We start from the raw sequence: 20,928 nt of genomic DNA, 5'->3' as shown, positions 1-20,928 counted from the left end.
TCAAATTTATGTTGACTACTTTCATTGTGCTTTGAATTAAAAGATGTTTCTACTTCAAAAACTCTATTAAACATCTATTCTACTGCTTGAATTCTTTTACTTTTATATTAAAAAAAAACCCATGTTATTCTGTTAATTAACATCAACTTTTAATTATTATTTATTTTATTCAAATGTATACAATAGCTTACCCTGGCCAAACAGTGTTGTATATGGTATACAAAAGTTGTACTCTAAATATATACAAAAGCAATGGGAAAACACACATCATCTGGAAGAATAAGCTAATTCTTGCCACAAATGCCAGGACATATGTGTCAGACATATTGTTCAATAAATTCTGTAAATAAAAGAGGAAAAACTAAATGTTAACTACAAAAAATCATTTGAATATCTATTTTAATTTTTATTGGTAGTGTTATGGACACAACGTCACAAGAATTGACTCTGTAGTTAATTTAGGACAGAAACTGTTGCAGTATTTCTTATATTCTATTTAATTCTATATTTGTGTCATACTGTTGTCAAATATCACCTGGAAATTGGTATTTATTGCTTCTCATTTAAGCATGTTGCATTTAGAAGTAAGAGCAAAGAGGGGTCAGCTCGAAGTCACAATAATGTGTCTGGATAGAGTGACATATCTTCCTGAAGACTGTTACCATGCAACCTAGAACATTTAACCTCCAGCTCGGCATTTCAGTCCAGTGAAAAGCAGGGTCAATATTCATATCACATGATCCTGTTCACGTCCTGAATATGCATTTAATTTGCCAATAGGAATAAAACAGTCATCCACCCAACCATCAATCCATTTTAGTATTATTCCAGATGAAGTGTACATGTATACATAAAGATAATGACTTTAACAGCAACATAAACAAACTCTAATTAAGAAATTGTCAAGTAATATGTCAAACTCTAGTTTATTTCTTGTCACTAATATGGCCATATGATTTCATGTTGTTCTTTTTATTGCGAACCCTATCTTAGTTTTCCACAGATTCACCTGCAAGTTACCTGTCGATTTAAACTTTTGTAAGTTCTTTTGTCCCATCTAACAAATACAATAGCTATTGTTCTCTGTTTAGTTTATGCAATGGGACCTTTAAATTTCATGCAAGAGAAATCTATCACTCACTGATTAATTTACCTGAACAAAAAATTGAACTGTCAATGATGGAAATACATGTACAAATAAGGAATTATAAAACTGCATGTGATGTTGTATTTATTCAATATCAATAAAGCATTTTCAATTTGTTTAAAATAAACACTGATTTAAAAATTAAAAGTTGATTTCTGATCAAATTTCAATATTTTACCTATTAAAATTTGCTTTTTTAGTGTGTTCACAAATAAAAACTTGAAATGATAATGATTAAATTAAGGTCTTCATAAATGTATTCTTTATAACTGAACAACCACAAAAAAACATGCAAATTCTTTGGAACATATATGCATGCAGTAGTTAAAACAAATCAGAAATAAACTTTTTATAATTGAATCAGTGCTTATATTTAACAGATTGGAAATAATCATTGATATTGAATAAATACTGTATCACATGCAGTTTATGTGAGTTTATACATGTATTTCAATCAACAAAGAAGATATTTTTTTTGGTCAGGCAAATTAATCAATGAGTGATAGATTTCTCCTAGAAGAAATTTAAAGGTCTCATTGAATAAACTTACACAGAGAAAAGTAGCTATTGTATTGATTCAATGTGACAGGTAAACTTGCAAAAGTTTAAATACCTTGGTCAAGAGCAGACGACTCTGTGGTAAACTTTCATTTGGTTCGCAATAACATTAAAATTTAATGATAGCATAAGCAATTATATATCCCACAATGTTTCATTGCTATAGTATAAATCTCTTTACTTACATCTTCTATACAGTCCTTTTCCATTGGAAAACTTATATAAAACATAACACCAACAAATATATAGGTAAAGGCCACTAATATATAGGCTATAATCAAATCTCTTATCTACAAAATACAGAGTAAAAGATGTAATGCAGTCATGACAGATACTAACATATAAAATTTCTTTGTTAAATTCTCTGTTGATAAATTTATATTATTTTGACACTAAGGTTACAACTCCCTCATGCAATGTTGGTAAAACGATTTTGCTATTATCTTAGGTCCCTTTTGAAGATTATGCTCTTTACATGTTTTGTACATCCTTGACTTTCAATTTTTTTCCTTTGTGTTTCTGATATAGTTTAACCCAGAAAAGCTCTTTGGACACATAACACTATAACATGTTATTATCATTGACTAATTTAATAGCGATTCTACCATATTTCACTCTGATGAAATAAATCCAATGTAAACTGCAGGAACATAGCGCACAAACAATGTTGATCCAAGATGACTTAATTTTATGATCATTTATAAGTCTTGCTGAATTGTGATCTCATTGAAGGGAGAAGATTGATGAATGAATAGGACAATGGCACAGAAAAGCAAATGGATGGATGAAAAAACTCTCACTATATTTATTGCCTTTCTTTACAATTGTGATGGGGACGATACACCATACTTACGTTATTTTCAGGGTATTTCTGATTTCTAACTATTGACACACAAGAGTTCTGTACAAAATAAGCTAAAGCTGCTATACCAGTCAACGCAGGAAAACTTCCCTTAAAATCTGAAAAAAAGATAATTATTTTCCAATGGCAAACTCAAAATTTAATCAGATAAAAAACAAGAATGATACCAATGGCACACTCAAAATTTAATCAGATATAAAACAAGAATGATACATTTTTTTAAGCAGTATTTCCCAAATCTTCATAGATAGCAATACTAAATGCATGTAATGATTTTTGAATTTACAGTCTGCTTTACTCTTTTAAATGCAATAACAGTGTTGAATTTTAATCATACATCAAGTATTTTTTATTTCATTTTCAGTCAGTTATCAATTTCATTGGTATTCATGTTTAATATGTATGATTTTAGTAAAAGTAAATATCCCTTAAATACAAATTTCTGTCAGATTGGAGATATTTGGATAAAATCTTCATTTCATTTTTAAGTTATAGATATATAAAGTGGCCATCTCCTCACATACTGAACATCAAATTACATAAAGAGGTTTAATTCATCATTTCTTTGCTTTTTGTTTTGATTTAGGATGAAATATACTCAATGTAAATGACATTCTATGAATCTGATCTTTGAGAGGTGAGAAGAACAATAAAAAGTACTATAAATAGAACTTTCTTACCTGGGACATAAAACATCTGCTGCTCATCTCCAGTAAATTCTACATTTATACCCCATTTTGCAGCATTTATAATGACAAAGATTATCAAATATGTCACAGATAAGGTAGCTAAAATGTAAATATTTTAATACAAAGCTAAAAATAAATGTATTAATTGCAAAGGAAGGAGAGCATCAATTACAGCTAAGTCATTGTAATATCATCTTGAACTTACAACCACTTAAAATATGTATAGCAATACTAAATTTGATTATCTCCCCTTGAAAATGGACAGGAATTATATTCCAGTAAGAACATCTTCAAGTAGTTTTCTACAACTGTGTGAAGTTTCATCAATATTAATTCAAGCTGTTTAGGAGGAGTTATGCTCAAGAAAAACAATAAAAACATATTACAATATTGAAAAAAAAAGGAAATTCAATTCTTTCCTTAAACATTTTTACCAGATGATCATATCACTTTAGGCACATCCTCGGATAGCATTTTACAAATGTATAAAATTTCATCGATACACACATAGCTATCTAGGAGGATTTGTTTTTGAAAGAGACTATTACCACATATTGCAATACTGAAGTACTGTATATAAATTTGATTATCTTCCCTTCAACAAGTTGGACAGGATATCACATTTCATTTTTGGCACATCTTCATGTAGTATTCCACAATTTTTTTTATTATTGTGTACAATTTAATCAATATTTGTCTTGTCATTTAGGAAGAATTAGTCCTAATAAGGCACATGGATATAAGACGAACATTGTAAGACCTATATACCACCCTCCCAATAATCACCATTTTTGAGGGGGGTATAAAACTTGTTAAAATATGTTAACTTACCTAAAGCATTGAACTTTGTGAAGAATGTAGGAGATTTAAAGTTGACTAGAGGTCCTAAGATGAGTATTAAGAAAAAAGGTACAGTATAAGAAACATTCCATATTTTATCAAAACTGTCTTCATGTGTATGAGATCCAGATGGATATGATGTATGATTCGTATCTGGATGATGGACATTGCACACTGAAATAAAAAGACAATACCTAAACTGAAATGATTTGTATAAATATATATGTAAACAAGCATTATGTGAGTATTGCATGGCAATACATAGTACCCTACGGGTTAAAAATTTGTTGTAATGGAACGTTCTAACTTAATCTATAGCTTGTCCTACCACTAAATTCTTCAAGCAGTTTAATAAAGAAAAGGAAAAAAATCCAAAATGTCATTTATCTTAATACAATGTCTTTTACAAACCTTTTAAAAAATGAGCAATTTCCTTTTGAACAGAAATCTAGTACATTGTAATTAAAAAGTATTTAACCAAAAATTTAATTTTAGGAAAAGGACTTTAACTGAACAAGAAGAAAAGCTAAAATCGTGCAAATCAAACTTGACCTGTAACTTGCAATGATAAAACAATACACCAAATATCAAATAAATATCTCAAGCATGAAGAAACAAGAATGTGTCCACAGTACACGGATGCCCCACTCGCACTATCATTTTCTATGCTTAGTGGACCGTGAAATTGGAATAAATTCTCTAATTTGGCATTAAAATTAGTATGATCTTATCAAAGGGAACATGTATACTAAGTTTCAAGTTGATTGGACTTCTACTTTATCAAAAACTACCTTGACCAAAAACTTTAACCTGAAATTTGCACTATCATTTTCTATGTTCAGTGAACCGTAAAATTGGGGTCAAAACTATAATTTGGCATTTAAATTAGAAAGATCAGACCACAGAAAACATAATGCCCCTCTACTATCGTAGGTGGGGCATAAAAAGTCTGGAAAACTGATTTGCTTGACTGACAGATGGACACAGACAGACACTTGTGGTTCATGAGTGTTCTCATTAGTTGATTTTTCTGTTTGATTTGATTTATATAAAAAAGAAGATGTGGTTTAATTGCCAATGAGACAACTCTTCACAAGAGACCAAATGACACAGAAATTAACAACTATAGGTCACCGCACAGCCTTCAAACATAGGTCACTGTACGGCCTTCAACTATAGGTCACTGTACAGCCTTCAACAATGTGCAAAGCCATAATACACAAGTCATATTGGGGCACTTTATAGCTTGCTGCGAGCAAAGGCTCTGTATTAAAGGTTTTACTTTGACCTATAATGATTGACTTTTTACAAAATGTGACTTGGATGGAGAGTTATTTCATTGGCACTCATACCACATCTTATATATATTTCACATTGTAGAATACAGTAATTTCTATTTCCGTTTTAAAGTCAGCTGTTATGTCTAGAATAAAGGACTGTAAAAGTTAAATACAGAAAATATCATTAGAAAGTTTATGTCTTCTTCAAGTCATAAAAGTTTAGTAAGTACATAGTGCTAAAGAATTTCATTTTTGTCTCCAGGAGATAAAGATTCATTTCCTGTTGTAGTTTGTAAGTCTGCTGGATAAAGTAGAATTTAACCAAATTCTGAGTCACATTGAGTCTACTTTAATATTAAACAAAAGGCTCTTTAGAGCATGTGTTGCTCACCTAAATCAATGTGCATCTTCAACAAAGGACACTCTCAAACATTGTGGACTAGAATAGAATTCATAACAAAAATTTCTTTTTGTTGATCTTGTACTGCTGATATTTTTTTTTCTGTTAACAAATTTTCATTATCTTAAAAACATACAAGATGCTCCGCAGGGCGCAGCTTTATATGACTACAGAGTTCGAACCCTGAACAGTTGGGGCAAGTATGGACACAATATTCAAGCTTGATACAGCTCTGAATTTGGATTGTGATTAAATAGTTGACACAACATAGGTTTCTGACACAGAATGAATGTGGTCTAAGAACTTAAACTTAAAAACTTAAAAATTTTAAATTGGACATTTACCTATTATGGTCCAATATCCAAAATCTAAATACATGGTTAGATTCAGCATATCAAAGAACCCCAAGAATTCAATTTTTGATGAAATCAAATAAAGTTCAATTTTGGACCCTTTAGACCTCAATGTGGACCAATTTGATAACCTGGGCCAAATATCAAAAATCTAAATACATGGTTAGATTCAGCATATATCTAAGAACCCCATATATTCAATTTTTGTTGAAATCGAACAAAGTTTAATTTTGGACCACGATTTGGACCAACTTGAAAACTGGGCCTATAATAAAAAATCTAAATACATGTTTAGATTCAGCATATCAAAGAACCCCAAGGATTCAATTTTTGTTGATATTAAACAAAGTTTAATTTTGGACCAACTTGAAAACTGGCCCCATAAGCAAAAACCTTAATACATGTTTAGATTCAGCATATCAAAGAACCCCAAGAATTCAATTTTTGTTGAAATCAAAGTTTAATTTTGGACCCCGATTTGGACAAACTTGAAAACTGGGCCCATAATTAAAAATCTAAGTACATGTTTAGATTCAGCATATCAAAGAACCCCAAGAATTCAATTTTTGTTGAAATTAAAAAAAGTTTAATTTTGGACCCAATTTGGACCAACTTGAAAACTGGGCCCATAATCAAAAATCTAAGTACATGCTTAGATTCAGCATATCAAAGAACTCAAAGAATTCAATTTTTGTTAAAATCAAACTAAGTTTAATTTTGGACCCTTTGGACCTTAACGTAGACCAATTTGAAAACGGGACCAAAAATTAAGAATCTACATACACCGTGAGATTCTGCATATCAAAGAACCCCAATTATTCAATTTTTGATGAAATCAAACAAAGTTTAATTGTGGTCATAAACCTTGTGTTGAAATTTCACAGATTTCAATTCACTTAAACTAAAGTTATAGTGCGAAAACCATTGTGTCTTTGGACGACGACACCAACGTCATACCAATATATGACCGCAAAATATTTTTGAGGTCGTATAAAAAAAACAAAAGAAAAGCTCACTTGACCCTTTGGGACAGCTGAGCTAATCAATGAGATTTAAAGAACAGTTTTATTTAGCCTTCACACTCACAACATGTTCTTTTGGTAAAACTAAACAACTTATGTCCTCAAACATAGTGAATATGTTTTATTGAATACCTCACCTATATCTGTATTTGTATTATTCATGCTGCCAACATTTGAAGAATCATGTTCAGCTTTATCTGAAATTATTCATTTTGATATACTTATAAATTTCTTTTCATGATAAAGGACAAGATATATGGGCATCATTATAAATTCAGAGAATTCTAATTTTAAACACTACCAGTACTTAAAATAGACATGGAAAAAATATATAAATTTTAAAATTTGTTTGAATATTTAGAGCTATATAAATTGTGAATCCAACAAAATGCACCCATCCAAAATAATATAAGATAAACCAAAATTAAACTAAACTAGAGGCTCTAAAGAGCCAGTGTCACTCACCTTAGTCTATGTGCATGTTAAACAAAGGACACAGATGGATTCATGACAAAATTGTGTTTTGGTGATGGTGATGTGTTTGTAGATATAACTTTACAGAACACTTTTGCTGTTAACAATATATCTATCTATAATGCACTTTGTCCAGTAGTTGGAGAGAAAAACATTTTGTAAAAATCTACCAAAATTTAACAAATCTATGAAAATTGTTAAAATTGACTATAAAGGGCAATAACTCCTTAAGGGGTCAATTGACCATTTTGCTCATGTTCACTTATTTGTAGATCTTACTTTGCTGAACATTATTGCTGTGTTAAGTTTATCTCTATCTATAAGAATATTCAAGATAATAAGTAAAAACAGCAAAATTTCCTTAAAATTACCAATTCAGGGGCGGCAACCCAACAACCGGTTGTCCTATTCATCTGAAAATTTCAGGCCAGATAGGGCTTGACTTGATAAACAATTTGACCCATGTCAGAGTTATAAGCCAAAATCTACATTTTACCCCTATGTTCTATTTTTAGCCATGGCGGCCATCTTGGTTGGCTGGCCAAGTCATCGGACACTTTTTTGAACTAGATACCCCAATGATGATTGTGGCAAAGTTTGGTTAAATTTGGCCCAGTAGTTTCAGAGGAGAAGATTTTTGTAAAAGTTAACAGACGACGCCGGGCGACGACGACAGACGCCAGGTGATGAGAAAAGCTCACTTGGCCTTTTGGGCCAGGTGAGCTAAAAAAGACTTAGTTATCTTATGCAATTACTCAAATAATTGAATTATCAAGTCATAATGCTTATGGTTTCTAAATTTAAAGGAAATTTAAGAAAGCAAACAGGAATTTGTTTCTGATCACTCAACAAAATCTATCTGCTGTTTTAGTTTTTTCTTTTACTTCATTTTGCCCTTTGCTATGATTTTCCTATACCCCAGTGGAGCAATTGTTTTCTGTATATATTACTGTATTTTGATAAAGACACTTGTCTATTGTTTAAAACTATAAAGATGATTTCTAGACATCTTTTCTATTTTTGTGTTGTAGGCTTGCTGTCTCATCACCATATTAACACCCCTCCAGAATTATTAATGAACTTTTAATTTTGATAACTTGGTGTATTAGGCCTAATACATTTTTTAAACAAGTTGCAGTCTCATGAATGTCTATTCTACAATAAACACTTTTGCAAATTGTATATCAAATCTTGCTAGTTATACTTACGCCAAATAAATAACACAACATTGTAGAGAAAGTTTGACATGAGTATCCAATAAACAATAGAACCTCCAAGTAGGGTTAGAAGTGAGGAACCCACAGCTAGATACTGTGCCCACTTCCCTAAATAATGTTTACATACATCAGAAAATTCTACCAACTGTCCATCTACAGCTGAAAAATAGAAAAAAAGATGAATGCTAATTACAGTTAAAAATTCCTTACAATATTAAATAGTACTGAAATTAAGATTTCTACATATTAGAAGATTCATGACTTTAGAATGAAAGACACTTTTAAAATCTTTGAAATTGTATGAAAAAGAAATAACTTGAATTCATGCATCAAAATTGACATAAAGAGTCTAATATATTGCATATCATTTTAAATCTTTTAATTCAATGGCAAGAATCAATTTCATTTATCTGCGGGAATGTTGAAATATGATGGGTATAAAAGGGCTCAAGGTTCTAGAATGAGCTCAATATCTCCTAATTAAAAATATGAGTAACAAGAATGTGTCCATAGTACACGGTTGCCCCAATCGCATTATCATTTTCTATGTTCAGTAGACCGTGAAATTGGGGTTAAAACTCTATTTTGGCATTAAAATTAGAAAGATCACATCATAGGGAACATGCATGTATGTGTACTAAGTGTCAAGTTGATTCAACTTCAACTTTACCAAAAACTTTAACCTGAAGCAGGACAGACGGACGAACGACCTAACGAATGGATGGACGCACAGACCAGAAAACATAATGCCCATAACTGGGGCATAAAAATATGCTTTTCTTCATGGAAAAGAGAATACAAATGTATAAATTTATGCCATTCTTTTTCCATTAAATGTCTGGGAGCAGTCTTAAAATTTGAAAACCTAGCAGTTTAAATTTCTTATATACCTACAAATGATTTTTATTCATAAAGTTCATGACTTCTTATAGGCAAATATATATGGGGCAAACAATGCCTTAAATGCACCCCTATTGCAGAAATTGATTTCAGAAGCATTTAACAAGGAACAGGGATGAGTGGTGGGAATGCAAAGGATAAAACTGTGCTGCCATGTTTTGTGTTAGTTTATATTTTGTACATGTATTACCAATTTTGTTTACTGAAAAAAATATATATACATAAAAAAACATCTTAAATTAATTTTTTGCTGAGATCAAGCATCTAAGCCAATGACTGACTAACTACACCTTTGCTACCCTTCCTAGAGTAGGAAGTTATAGGAACATATTTTGTTCTTGCTTTGTAAGTCTACCAAAGAACATTTTCATTATGTTTTTAATTCAGTACATGTACTACATAAAATGCACCTTAAAGCACTATTTCTATTTACCAAACTACACAATTTTATTATTATTTGTTTGTTTGGTTTTTTGTTTGGTTTTTTTCTTGCTTGGTTGCTGCAGCATTTTTGTAATGCATAAATCCAGTAATCTTTTATCATTTCATCTCCTTCATATTAAATAATGGACAAATTAATGTATTCAAATTCTGATGTCTTCCGTCCTAATAAATGAATGTATACAGTATTGGCATCATTAAACCAGATGCTCCCCAGGCGCAGCTTTATACGACCGCAGAGGTTGAACGCTGAACGGTTGGGGCAAGTATGGACACAACATTCAAGCTGGATTCAGCTCTAAATTTGAATTGTGATTAAATAGTTGACACAGCATAGGTTTCTGACACAGAATGAATGTGGTCTAATGAACCTTAAAATATTTTTTTTGCCTTTGAGCAATTCACTATGCTGTTGAATATTAATCCTTTCAAAAAAATGTTTGAAGAAATTTTCTTTTTATTTATGAAATTTGAAATGAGAAAAATTTGTTATCACTGAATGGTAAAGATTGTTTTAGTTGGTAGTAAAAGTGAATATACATTGTATATTGTATAAAACAATGATTTAAGTTGATTCAACTACTATTCTGGACAAAGAAAGATAACTCCAATTGAAAATTTCAATATTGTGCAAATAGATATTTCTTGCTATTGTGCAATACTGTGCAATACTGTGCAATTGAAAATATTTGCTATTGCACAATACTGTGCAATTGAAGATTTCTTGCTATTGCGCAATACTGTGCAATTAAAAATTTCTTGCTATTGCACAATACTGTGCAATTGAAGATTTCTTGCTATTGCTGAATACTGTGCAATTGAAAATTTCTTGCTATTGCACAATACTTAATATAATAATTTTGGATCCTGATTTGAACCAACTTGAAAACTGGGTCCATAATCAAAAATCTCAAGTACATGTTTAGATTCAGCTTATCAAAAAAGCCCAAGAATTCAATTTTTGTTAAAATCAAACTTAGTTTAATTTTGGACCCTTTGGACTTTAATGTAGACCAATTTGAAAACGGGACCAAAAATTAAGAACTTCCATACAGTTAGATTTGGCATATCAAAGAACCCCAATTATTCAATTTTTGATGAAATCAAACAAAGTTTAATTTTGACCCCGATTTGGACCAACTTGAAAACTGGGCCAATAATCAAAAATCTAAGTACATTTTTAGATTCAGCATATCAAAGAACCCCAAGGATTCAATTTTTGTAAAGATCAAACTAAGTTTAATTTTGGACCCTTTGGACCTTAATGTAGACCAATTTGAAAATGGGACCAAAAATTAAGAATCTACATACACAGTTAGATTCGGCATATCAAAGAACCCCAATTATTCAATTTTTGATGAAATCAAACAAAGTTCAATTTTGGACCCTTTGGGCCCCTTATTCCTAAACTGTTGGGACCAAACCTCCCAAAATCAAACCCAACCTTCCTTTCATAGTCATAAACCTTGTGTTTAAATTTCATAGATTTCTATTTACTTATACTAAAGTTATGGTGCGAAAACCAAGAATAATGCTTATTTGGGCCCCATTTTGGCCCCTAATTCCTAAACTGTTGGGACCTCAACTCCCAAAATCAATCCTAACCTTCCTTTTGTGGTCACAAACCTTGTGTTCAAATTTCATTGATTTCTATATACTTATACTAAAGTTATTGTGCAAAAACCAAGAATAATGCTTATTTGGGCCCTTTTTTGGCCCCTAATTCCTAAACTGTTGAAACCAAAACTCCCAAAATCAATCCCAACCTTCCTTTTGTGGTCATAAACCTGTGTCAAAATTTCATAGATTTCTATTTACTTAAACTAAAGTTATAGTGCGAAAACCAAGAATATGCTTATTTGGGCCCTTTTTGGCCCCTAATTCCTAAAATGTTGGGACCAAAACTCCCAAAATCAATCCCAACCTTCCTTTTGTGGTCATAAACCTAGTGTTAAAATTTCATAGATTTCTATTCACTTTAACTAAAGTTAAGAGTGCGAAAACTAAAAGTATTCTGAAGACGACGCCAACGTGATACCAATATACGACCAAAAAATTTTCAATTTTTGCGGTCGTATAAAAATATGTCTGGACCAATCAGATAATTCTTAACAGTGACATTGCAATAATTTAACACCATTTCTGAATTGTTCTATTACAACTCTGCAGATAGAACACTTTACTGAGTAAAAAGGTATTAATTGAGGATATATATGAAGCTCATAATCATGTCATGAATATCCATTTTTGGACCCTTATCTTATTGCTGATCTTGATAGCAGATCTACAGTCTTCAAAAGTATGTTAAAGAACTTAATTGTATAGCAATATCAAAACAAAGCTTAGACTTTAGAGGAACTCTCCAATCATTGACTAACAATGTGATAAAAAAAGTGTGAAAAAATTTACTGAGAACTGATTTTTTTTTTTTTTATATAGTTTTACTTACAATATTCTTGTGAAGTTTTGAGTATTCTGTAACTAGTGTAAAGGTTAATCCCTGCCATGAATACTAACAATGGAATACCTGTGGCAAACCCAGCCTGAAAATCAAGAAGTTATCTTACATAACAGAAAAAAAGTGTGAACTAATTTTTTAATTTATGAATATTACATTGCTTTAGTAATTGCATATCAAAATATTAGAGAAAATAATGCAATAAACACAAAAATGTATGTAACATAAATAAAGGCATTTTTTCACTAATTTCCATAAGATATCATTTGTAAATTGTTAAATACAAACATGAGACATTTAAGAAAGACTCTTTTGGTAAATTCAAAGAACTTATTCCTATTTTGCCTTTTCTGCCATTCTAAAACAAAAAGAAACCTTCCCATATCATCTGAGGGCTAATTTCAAGGTTGCCAATGTTTAACTAAAGCAAACTCAAACTATTAAAAACATTAACTGTTGTCACAGAAATATGGTTCTCTATTTGCAATTTTGATGGTACAATATAAAAGTTAAAATAAAAGAAGCAATAATTAAACATGAAACATTCAATGTGAATAATAAATAGTTGCAAAAAATGTGGCAAGATTGTATTATTTGAGTAAATGACTTGTGGCAAAAACATATTCAATTTTGGGGCAATTGGATATTTCCCGATTTAGCATGCTTAATTAAGTGCCTTCATCCAATTCCTCTTATATCTTACCTGTCTTATAGCCCAAGGCATACTTAGCAGTGAGGTTCCCATCATTGTGTTCCATAGAGAAAATCTGTCAAAACATATCACTCATCTAATAATCAATACTATTTTATTAAGCTTTTTTTATTCTTATATATAGAATAAGTGGCCATATTTTCCTTTGGAGGTCCCAACTCATATAGAAATATACTCAATTAACAACCTGTTTTCATTATATGCTAACGGCATCACCATTTGATGTCTGGTGATGAGATGTCTCATTAGACATCATACCACATCTTCTTTTTTTTAATCCTAACCCTAACCGATTCCTAAGCATATAACACCCTGGCCAAAAAATCTAACAGTAACTGTCAACTAATCTTGCAAATATGGTTTTGAGAAATGATGACAAATAGATAATTCTAATATGACGTGCTTCTTTCGCTTTATGAATAAACTCATGCTCTAAATCCAATAAATTTTTTTTGCACATGCACATATTTACTTCTGCAGAATAATGAATTTTATCAAATTGGCATGCATTTAATATATTTTATTAACTTAAAACACTTCCAAACTCTTAAATGATGCACATGTTGTTACTAATTCATTTATTATGACTGTAATGTGTTGCATTCCGAAATTGAAATATTTGACCTAGATACGACAACCATTCATGTTGCCTGTTCAAAAACTCCTCCCTCTGAAAATCACAGTGCCAGCTGTTTGTTTTTTACAAACAAAAAAAAGGATGTTCACTAGCGCTTGGCCAAAAATAATCACGAATATAATGCCTACCCATGTTAAAACTACAATAAAGTATAGCTTGCATCAATTATTTCTTAAATGGCAGACCCGTGTTAAGAGAGAGCAATATCTCTTGCATGTAAAAGACACCCTTGTAGATTTCGAAAAAGAGCAGACTAATGTCGTTATAAAGCAGCACTTGCACCAACAAAGTGGAAAGGGATTAATATAAGTTGTAATAACTTGTTTTCCAATCCACTGAAAATAAATACGTTTAAACTAACACTAACTATAATAATTCAGCAAAGATTAAAGAAAAGAAGGCAGAATATGTTTGACTTGTCTACAATGTCCCTTTATACAAAATGTCTTGTTACAATGTGTCTTTATGCCATCATTCAACAATACTGTGGTTTAAAAACACTAACCCGTCTTAGTGAAAATTATTTTTTGTATTCAAGTGTTCTAAGTTAATAATGATCGATACAATGTAACTAATGACAGCATTGCAAACCTGTAGATGATTCATACTAACAATTCAGCTTTAGACATGTCCAAAAATGTTCTGAATTGATTATACATAGAACTAAATAATGAATAAAAAAGGAAGAATGTGTATGAGGACACAAATGCTCTCAGCTCAAGCTTTGTAATTTTTTGTTAAAGGGGCATAACTCTAGAACAGTAACTGACTAACCACCCAAGTTTAGACTCTGTCTGGGTGTTTCTCAGCAATGTGTATGAGTTTCATAAAATTTGAATGAGACAAACTTAAGTTAAATTGTTGAAAACAAATAAGTTTGCAATTTTTCGTGGTAATAAAGGGGAATAGAATGGTAATTCTAATGCAATTTGTATGTAACAATTTTTTTCATTGGCTAAAAGTTGCCGTCAAATCCACAGTTGACCAGGCGTAACTAAGGAGGGCCAACCATTTTGAAATGATTGAATCAACAAATGTTCGATTACTACTATATAATCCAAAATAAAACAACACCTACCTCGAATTCGCTGTTTTAAAAGTTATTTTATCCGAATTTGAAGCGTACAGGTAACGTAATAACCTCCAGTTTGTAAGTTTTCATTTGTCTGACGTCACGTTTACCCATGACGTCTTTGCGCCAAAATCATTCATAAAGTTTCGCGGATTTTTTTTTATTTGTCAAATTTAGATATTTTTCCAAGTTTTATCGTATTATTTCTTGTTGAAATGCATTAGAATCGGAATAACAGTACTGTAGTTGAAGAGTTGCCACCATCAATTTTGATTTGACGGTCGCAAATCTCCGTTTTACTGTCTCCGCTACGCGTAATTGACGGTGGCAACTCTTCAACTACAGTACTGTTATTCCTTAAGTGTTTCACTAACCAAATTTGAACTCTGTCTGCAAGTTTTGATTCTTAGAATTGTGAATGAGTTTCTTAAAATTTCCGGAAACAAAAATTGGACAGATGGACAGATTGATGGACAGATAAGGGTAACACTTAATGCCCCTGCTGCCTTCGGCAGAGGCATAAAGGGCTAATATGATTAAACCAAGGTAATCGAATATTAAAAACTTACATTGTAACAATACTACTTTGCTCTCCAGGAATTGGTTTGAAAACATAATTGATAAATACTTGTGGAACAACATGGTCTGGCATAAGCTAAAAAATAATACAAATAAACAGAAGGTTATTAAGCATATGATAACTTAGAAGTATGTCCTATACAATCAAACAATGCTAAATCGAATCTGTAAAGTCACTTAAAAGTCAACCTTATTAAAATAAGTTCACCTCACTTGCTCCTTGATTTTTTATATGTTGCCGTGTGTGACAATATGTCATTTCTATATACTATAAATAATTTTAAAGATTTAGAAATTGTTTTGTAAATGTTGGAAATAACATGGGCTGGCTAAATAACTGATTGATAGACAGGTGTCAGATCATCTGTTTACAAAATTAACATTCAATATGAAAATAAAGGGCTGCCTCAAAATAAACACTCCCAAATATATACAATAATAAATTATGGCAACTAAATAGAAATATTAAAAGGCTTCATATATTTACAGCTCTATAAAGAATAACAAAAACATATATGTATACATACAAAGTTGCTACTGCCATGAGGTGCCAGTCTGTTATAGTATTTATATCTACTGATAACAGCAGACGCTCTTTCATCTTCATGGCTTCCTGAATTGGGATTATTGATAGATGCATAATTCACTGGTTGTCTGGAAGTAAATAAGTTTTTCATATTTATAATTCACATTATATAAATGCTAAACTGTTTATATCTACGCTTACACATACTGGTATCAATATCTAAATCAATTTATCATTTTGTTCTAATTCAAAACACAGATAATTCCTACCACAATTTAATTGTTAGTGCTTTTATCGCAGCATTGAAAATTTCAATAAACTTAATGCAAAATTTGTGAAAACTCACTTCTATAAAAGTAAATAAATCAACAGATAAATTATCTATGTATGATATCAAACAGTATTACAAGTAGTTACCGACAGACTTCATTATCTATGTGTGATATCAAACAGTATTACAAGTTACCGACTAACTTCATTATCTATGTGTGATATCAAACAGTATTACAAGTAGTTACCGACAGACTTCATTATCTATGTGTGATATCAAACAGTATTACAAGTAGTTACCGACTAACTTCATTATCTTTGTGTGATATCAAACAGTATTACAAGTAGTTACCGACTAACTTCATTATCTATGTGTGATATCAAACAGTATTACAAGTAGTTACCGACTAACTTCATTATCTATGTGTGATATCAAACAGTATTACAAGTAGTTACCGACTAACTTCATTATCTATGTGTGATATCAAACAGTGTTACAAGTAGTTACCGACTAACTTCATTATCTATGTGTGATATCAAACAGTGTTACAAGTAGTTACCGACTAACTTCATTATCTATGTGTGATATCAAACAGTATTACAAGTAGTTACCGACTAACTTCATTATCTATGTGTGATATCAAACAGTGTTACAAGTAGTTACCGACTAACTTCATTATCTATGTGTGATATCAAACAGTGTTACAAGTAGTTACCGACTAACTTCATTATCTATGTGTGATATCAAACAGTGTTACAAGTAGTTACCGACTAACTTCATTATCTATGTGTGATATCAAACAGTATTACAAGTAGTAACCGACTAACTTCATTATCTATGTGTGATATCAAACAGTATTACAAGTAGTAACCGACTAACTTCATTATCTATGTGTGATATCAAACAGTATTACAAGTAGTAACCGACTAACTTCATTATCTATGTGTGATATCAAACAGTATTACAAGTAGTTACCGACAGACTTCATTATCTATGTGTGATATCAAACAGTGTTACAAGTAGTTACCGACTAACTTCATTATCTATGTGTGATATCAAACAGTATTACAAGTAGTTACCGACAGACTTCATTATCTATGTGTGATATCAAACAGTATTACAAGTAGTTACCGACAGACTTCATTATCTTTGTGTGATATCAAACAGTATTACAAGTAGTTACCGACTAACTTCATTATCTATGTGTGATATCAAACAGTATTACAAGTAGTTACCGACAGACTTCATTATCTATGTGTGATATCAAACAGTATTACAAGTTACCGACTAACTTCATTATCTATGTGTGATATCAAACAGTATTACAAGTAGTTACCGACAGACTTCATTATCTATGTGTGATATCAAACAGTATTACAAGTAGTTACCAACTAACTTCATTATCTATGTGTGATATCAAACAGTATTACAAGTAGTAACCGACTAACTTCATTATCTATGTGTGATATCAAACAGTATTACAAGTAGTTACCGACTAACTTCATTATCTATGTGTGATATCAAACAGTATTACAAGTAGTAACCGACAAACTTCATTATCTATGTGTGATATCAAACAGTATTACAAGTAGTAACCGACAAACTTCATTATCTATGTGTGATATCAAACAGTATTACAAGTAGTTACCGACTAACTTCATTATCTATGTGTGATATCAAACAGTATTACAAGTAGTAACCGACAAACTTCATTATCTATGTGTGATATCAAACAGTGTTACAAGTAGTTACCGACTAACTTCATTATCTTTGTGTGATATCAAACAGTGTTACAAGTAGTTACCGACTGACTTCATTATCTATGTGTGATATCAAACAGTGTTACAAGTAGTAACCGACAAACTTCATTATCTATGTGTGATATCAAACAGTATTACAAGTAGTTACCGACTAACTTCATTATCTATGTGTGATATCAAACAGTATTACAAGTAGTTACCGACTAACTTCATTATCTATGTGTGATATCAAACAGTGTTACAAGTAGTTACCGACTAACTTCATTATCTATGTGTGATATCAAACAGTGTTACAAGTAGTTACCGACTAACTTCATTATCTATGTGTGATATCAAACAGTGTTACAAGTAGTTACCGACTAACTTCATTATCTATGTGTGATATCAAACAGTATTACAAGTAGTTACCGACTAACTTCATTATCTATGTGTGATATCAAACAGTGTTACAAGTAGTTACCGACTAACTTCATTATCTATGTGTGATATCAAACAGTGTTACAAGTAGTTACCGACTAACTTCATTATCTATGTGTGATATCAAACAGTATTACAAGTAGTAACCGACTAACTTCATTATCTATGTGTGATATCAAACAGTATTACAAGTAGTAACCGACTAACTTCATTATCTATGTGTGATATCAAACAGTATTACAAGTAGTAACCGACTAACTTCATTATCTATGTGTGATATCAAACAGTATTACAAGTAGTTACCGACAGACTTCATTATCTATGTGTGATATCAAACAGTGTTACAAGTAGTTACCGACTAACTTCATTATCTATGTGTGATATCAAACAGTATTACAAGTAGTTACCGACAGACTTCATTATCTATGTGTGATATCAAACAGTATTACAAGTAGTTACCGACAGACTTCATTATCTTTGTGTGATATCAAACAGTATTACAAGTAGTTACCGACTAACTTCATTATCTATGTGTGATATCAAACAGTATTACAAGTAGTTACCGACAGACTTCATTATCTATGTGTGATATCAAACAGTATTACAAGTAGTAACCGACAAACTTCATTATCTATGTGTGATATCAAACAGTATTACAAGTAGTTACCGACTAACTTCATTATCTATGTGTGATATCAAACAGTATTACAAGTAGTTACCGACAGACTTCATTATCTATGTGTGATATCAAACAGTATTACAAGTAGTAACCGACAAACTTCATTATCTATGTGTGATATCAAACAGTATTACAAGTAGTAACCGACTAACTTCATTATCTATGTGTGATATCAAACAGTATTACAAGTAGTTACCGACTAACTTCATTATCTATGTGTGATATCAAACAGTATTACAAGTAGTTACCGACAGACTTCATTATCTATGTGTGATATCAAACAGTGTTACAAGTAGTTACCGACTAACTTCATTATCTATGTGTGATATCAAACAGTGTTACAAGTAGTTACCGACTAACTTCATTATCTATGTGTGATATCAAACAGTGTTACAAGTAGTTACCGACTAACTTCATTATCTATGTGTGATATCAAACAGTATTACAAGTAGTAACCGACTAACTTCATTATCTATGTGTGATATCAAACAGTATTACAAGTAGTAACCGACTAACTTCATTATCTATGTGTGATATCAAACAGTATTACAAGTAGTAACCGACTAACTTCATTATCTATGTGTGATATCAAACAGTATTACAAGTAGTTACCGACAGACTTCATTATCTATGTGTGATATCAAACAGTGTTACAAGTAGTTACCGACTAACTTCATTATCTATGTGTGATATCAAACAGTATTACAAGTAGTTACCGACAGACTTCATTATCTATGTGTGATATCAAACAGTATTACAAGTAGTTACCGACAGACTTCATTATCTTTGTGTGATATCAAACAGTATTACAAGTAGTTACCGACTAACTTCATTATCTATGTGTGATATCAAACAGTATTACAAGTAGTTACCGACAGACTTCATTATCTATGTGTGATATCAAACAGTATTACAAGTTACCGACTAACTTCATTATCTATGTGTGATATCAAACAGTATTACAAGTAGTTACCGACAGACTTCATTATCTATGTGTGATATCAAACAGTATTACAAGTAGTTACCAACTAACTTCATTATCTATGTGTGATATCAAACAGTATTACAAGTAGTAACCGACTAACTTCATTATCTATGTGTGATATCAAACAGTATTACAAGTAGTTACCGACTAACTTCATTATCTATGTGTGATATCAAACAGTATTACAAGTAGTTACCGACTAACTTCATTATCTATGTGTGATATCAAACAGTATTACAAGTAGTAACCGACAAACTTCATTATCTATGTGTGATATCAAACAGTATTACAAGTAGTTACCGACAGACTTCATTATCTATGTGTGATATCAAACAGTATTACAAGTTGTTACCGACTAACTTCATTATCTATGTGTGATATCAAACAGTATTACAAGTAGTAACCGACAAACTTCATTATCTATGTGTGATATCAAACAGTGTTACAAGTAGTTACCGACTAACTTCATTATCTTTGTGTGATATCAAACAGTGTTACAAGTAGTTACCGACTGACTTCATTATCTATGTGTGATATCAAACAGTGTTACAAGTAGTAACCGACAAACTTCATTATCTATGTGTGATATCAAACAGTATTACAAGTAGTTACCGACTAACTTCATTATCTATGTGTGATATCAAACAGT

At 31.1% G+C, this 20,928-nt stretch overlaps 1 protein-coding gene across 1 annotated transcript in view; it reads right to left on the bottom strand.

Annotated features, from left to right (window-relative positions):
• Positions 1 to 20,928, bottom strand: part of LOC143043101 (neutral amino acid transporter 9-like) — a 33,018-nt gene that overhangs the window by 5,689 nt on the left and 6,401 nt on the right. The window contains exons 3-13 of the mRNA XM_076215568.1: positions 16,169 to 16,295; positions 15,632 to 15,717; positions 13,345 to 13,408; positions 12,633 to 12,726; positions 8,834 to 9,001; positions 7,289 to 7,348; positions 4,088 to 4,270; positions 3,248 to 3,355; positions 2,559 to 2,665; positions 1,891 to 1,995; positions 192 to 340 (exon numbers count right to left, since the gene is read on the bottom strand). Coding sequence (XP_076071683.1) covers positions 192 to 340; positions 1,891 to 1,995; positions 2,559 to 2,665; positions 3,248 to 3,355; positions 4,088 to 4,270; positions 7,289 to 7,348; positions 8,834 to 9,001; positions 12,633 to 12,726; positions 13,345 to 13,408; positions 15,632 to 15,717; positions 16,169 to 16,295 — 1,251 coding nt within the window. The remainder of the gene's footprint in view (positions 1 to 191; positions 341 to 1,890; positions 1,996 to 2,558; positions 2,666 to 3,247; positions 3,356 to 4,087; positions 4,271 to 7,288; positions 7,349 to 8,833; positions 9,002 to 12,632; positions 12,727 to 13,344; positions 13,409 to 15,631; positions 15,718 to 16,168; positions 16,296 to 20,928) is intronic.

This window comes from Mytilus galloprovincialis, chromosome 1 (assembly GCF_965363235.1).
Source record: "Mytilus galloprovincialis chromosome 1, xbMytGall1.hap1.1, whole genome shotgun sequence".
In the NCBI taxonomy this organism is placed as follows: Eukaryota; Metazoa; Mollusca; class Bivalvia; order Mytilida; family Mytilidae; genus Mytilus; species Mytilus galloprovincialis.
Note: the sequence above shows the minus strand (reverse complement) of the source record. Positions and strands in the feature narration are given on the sequence as shown.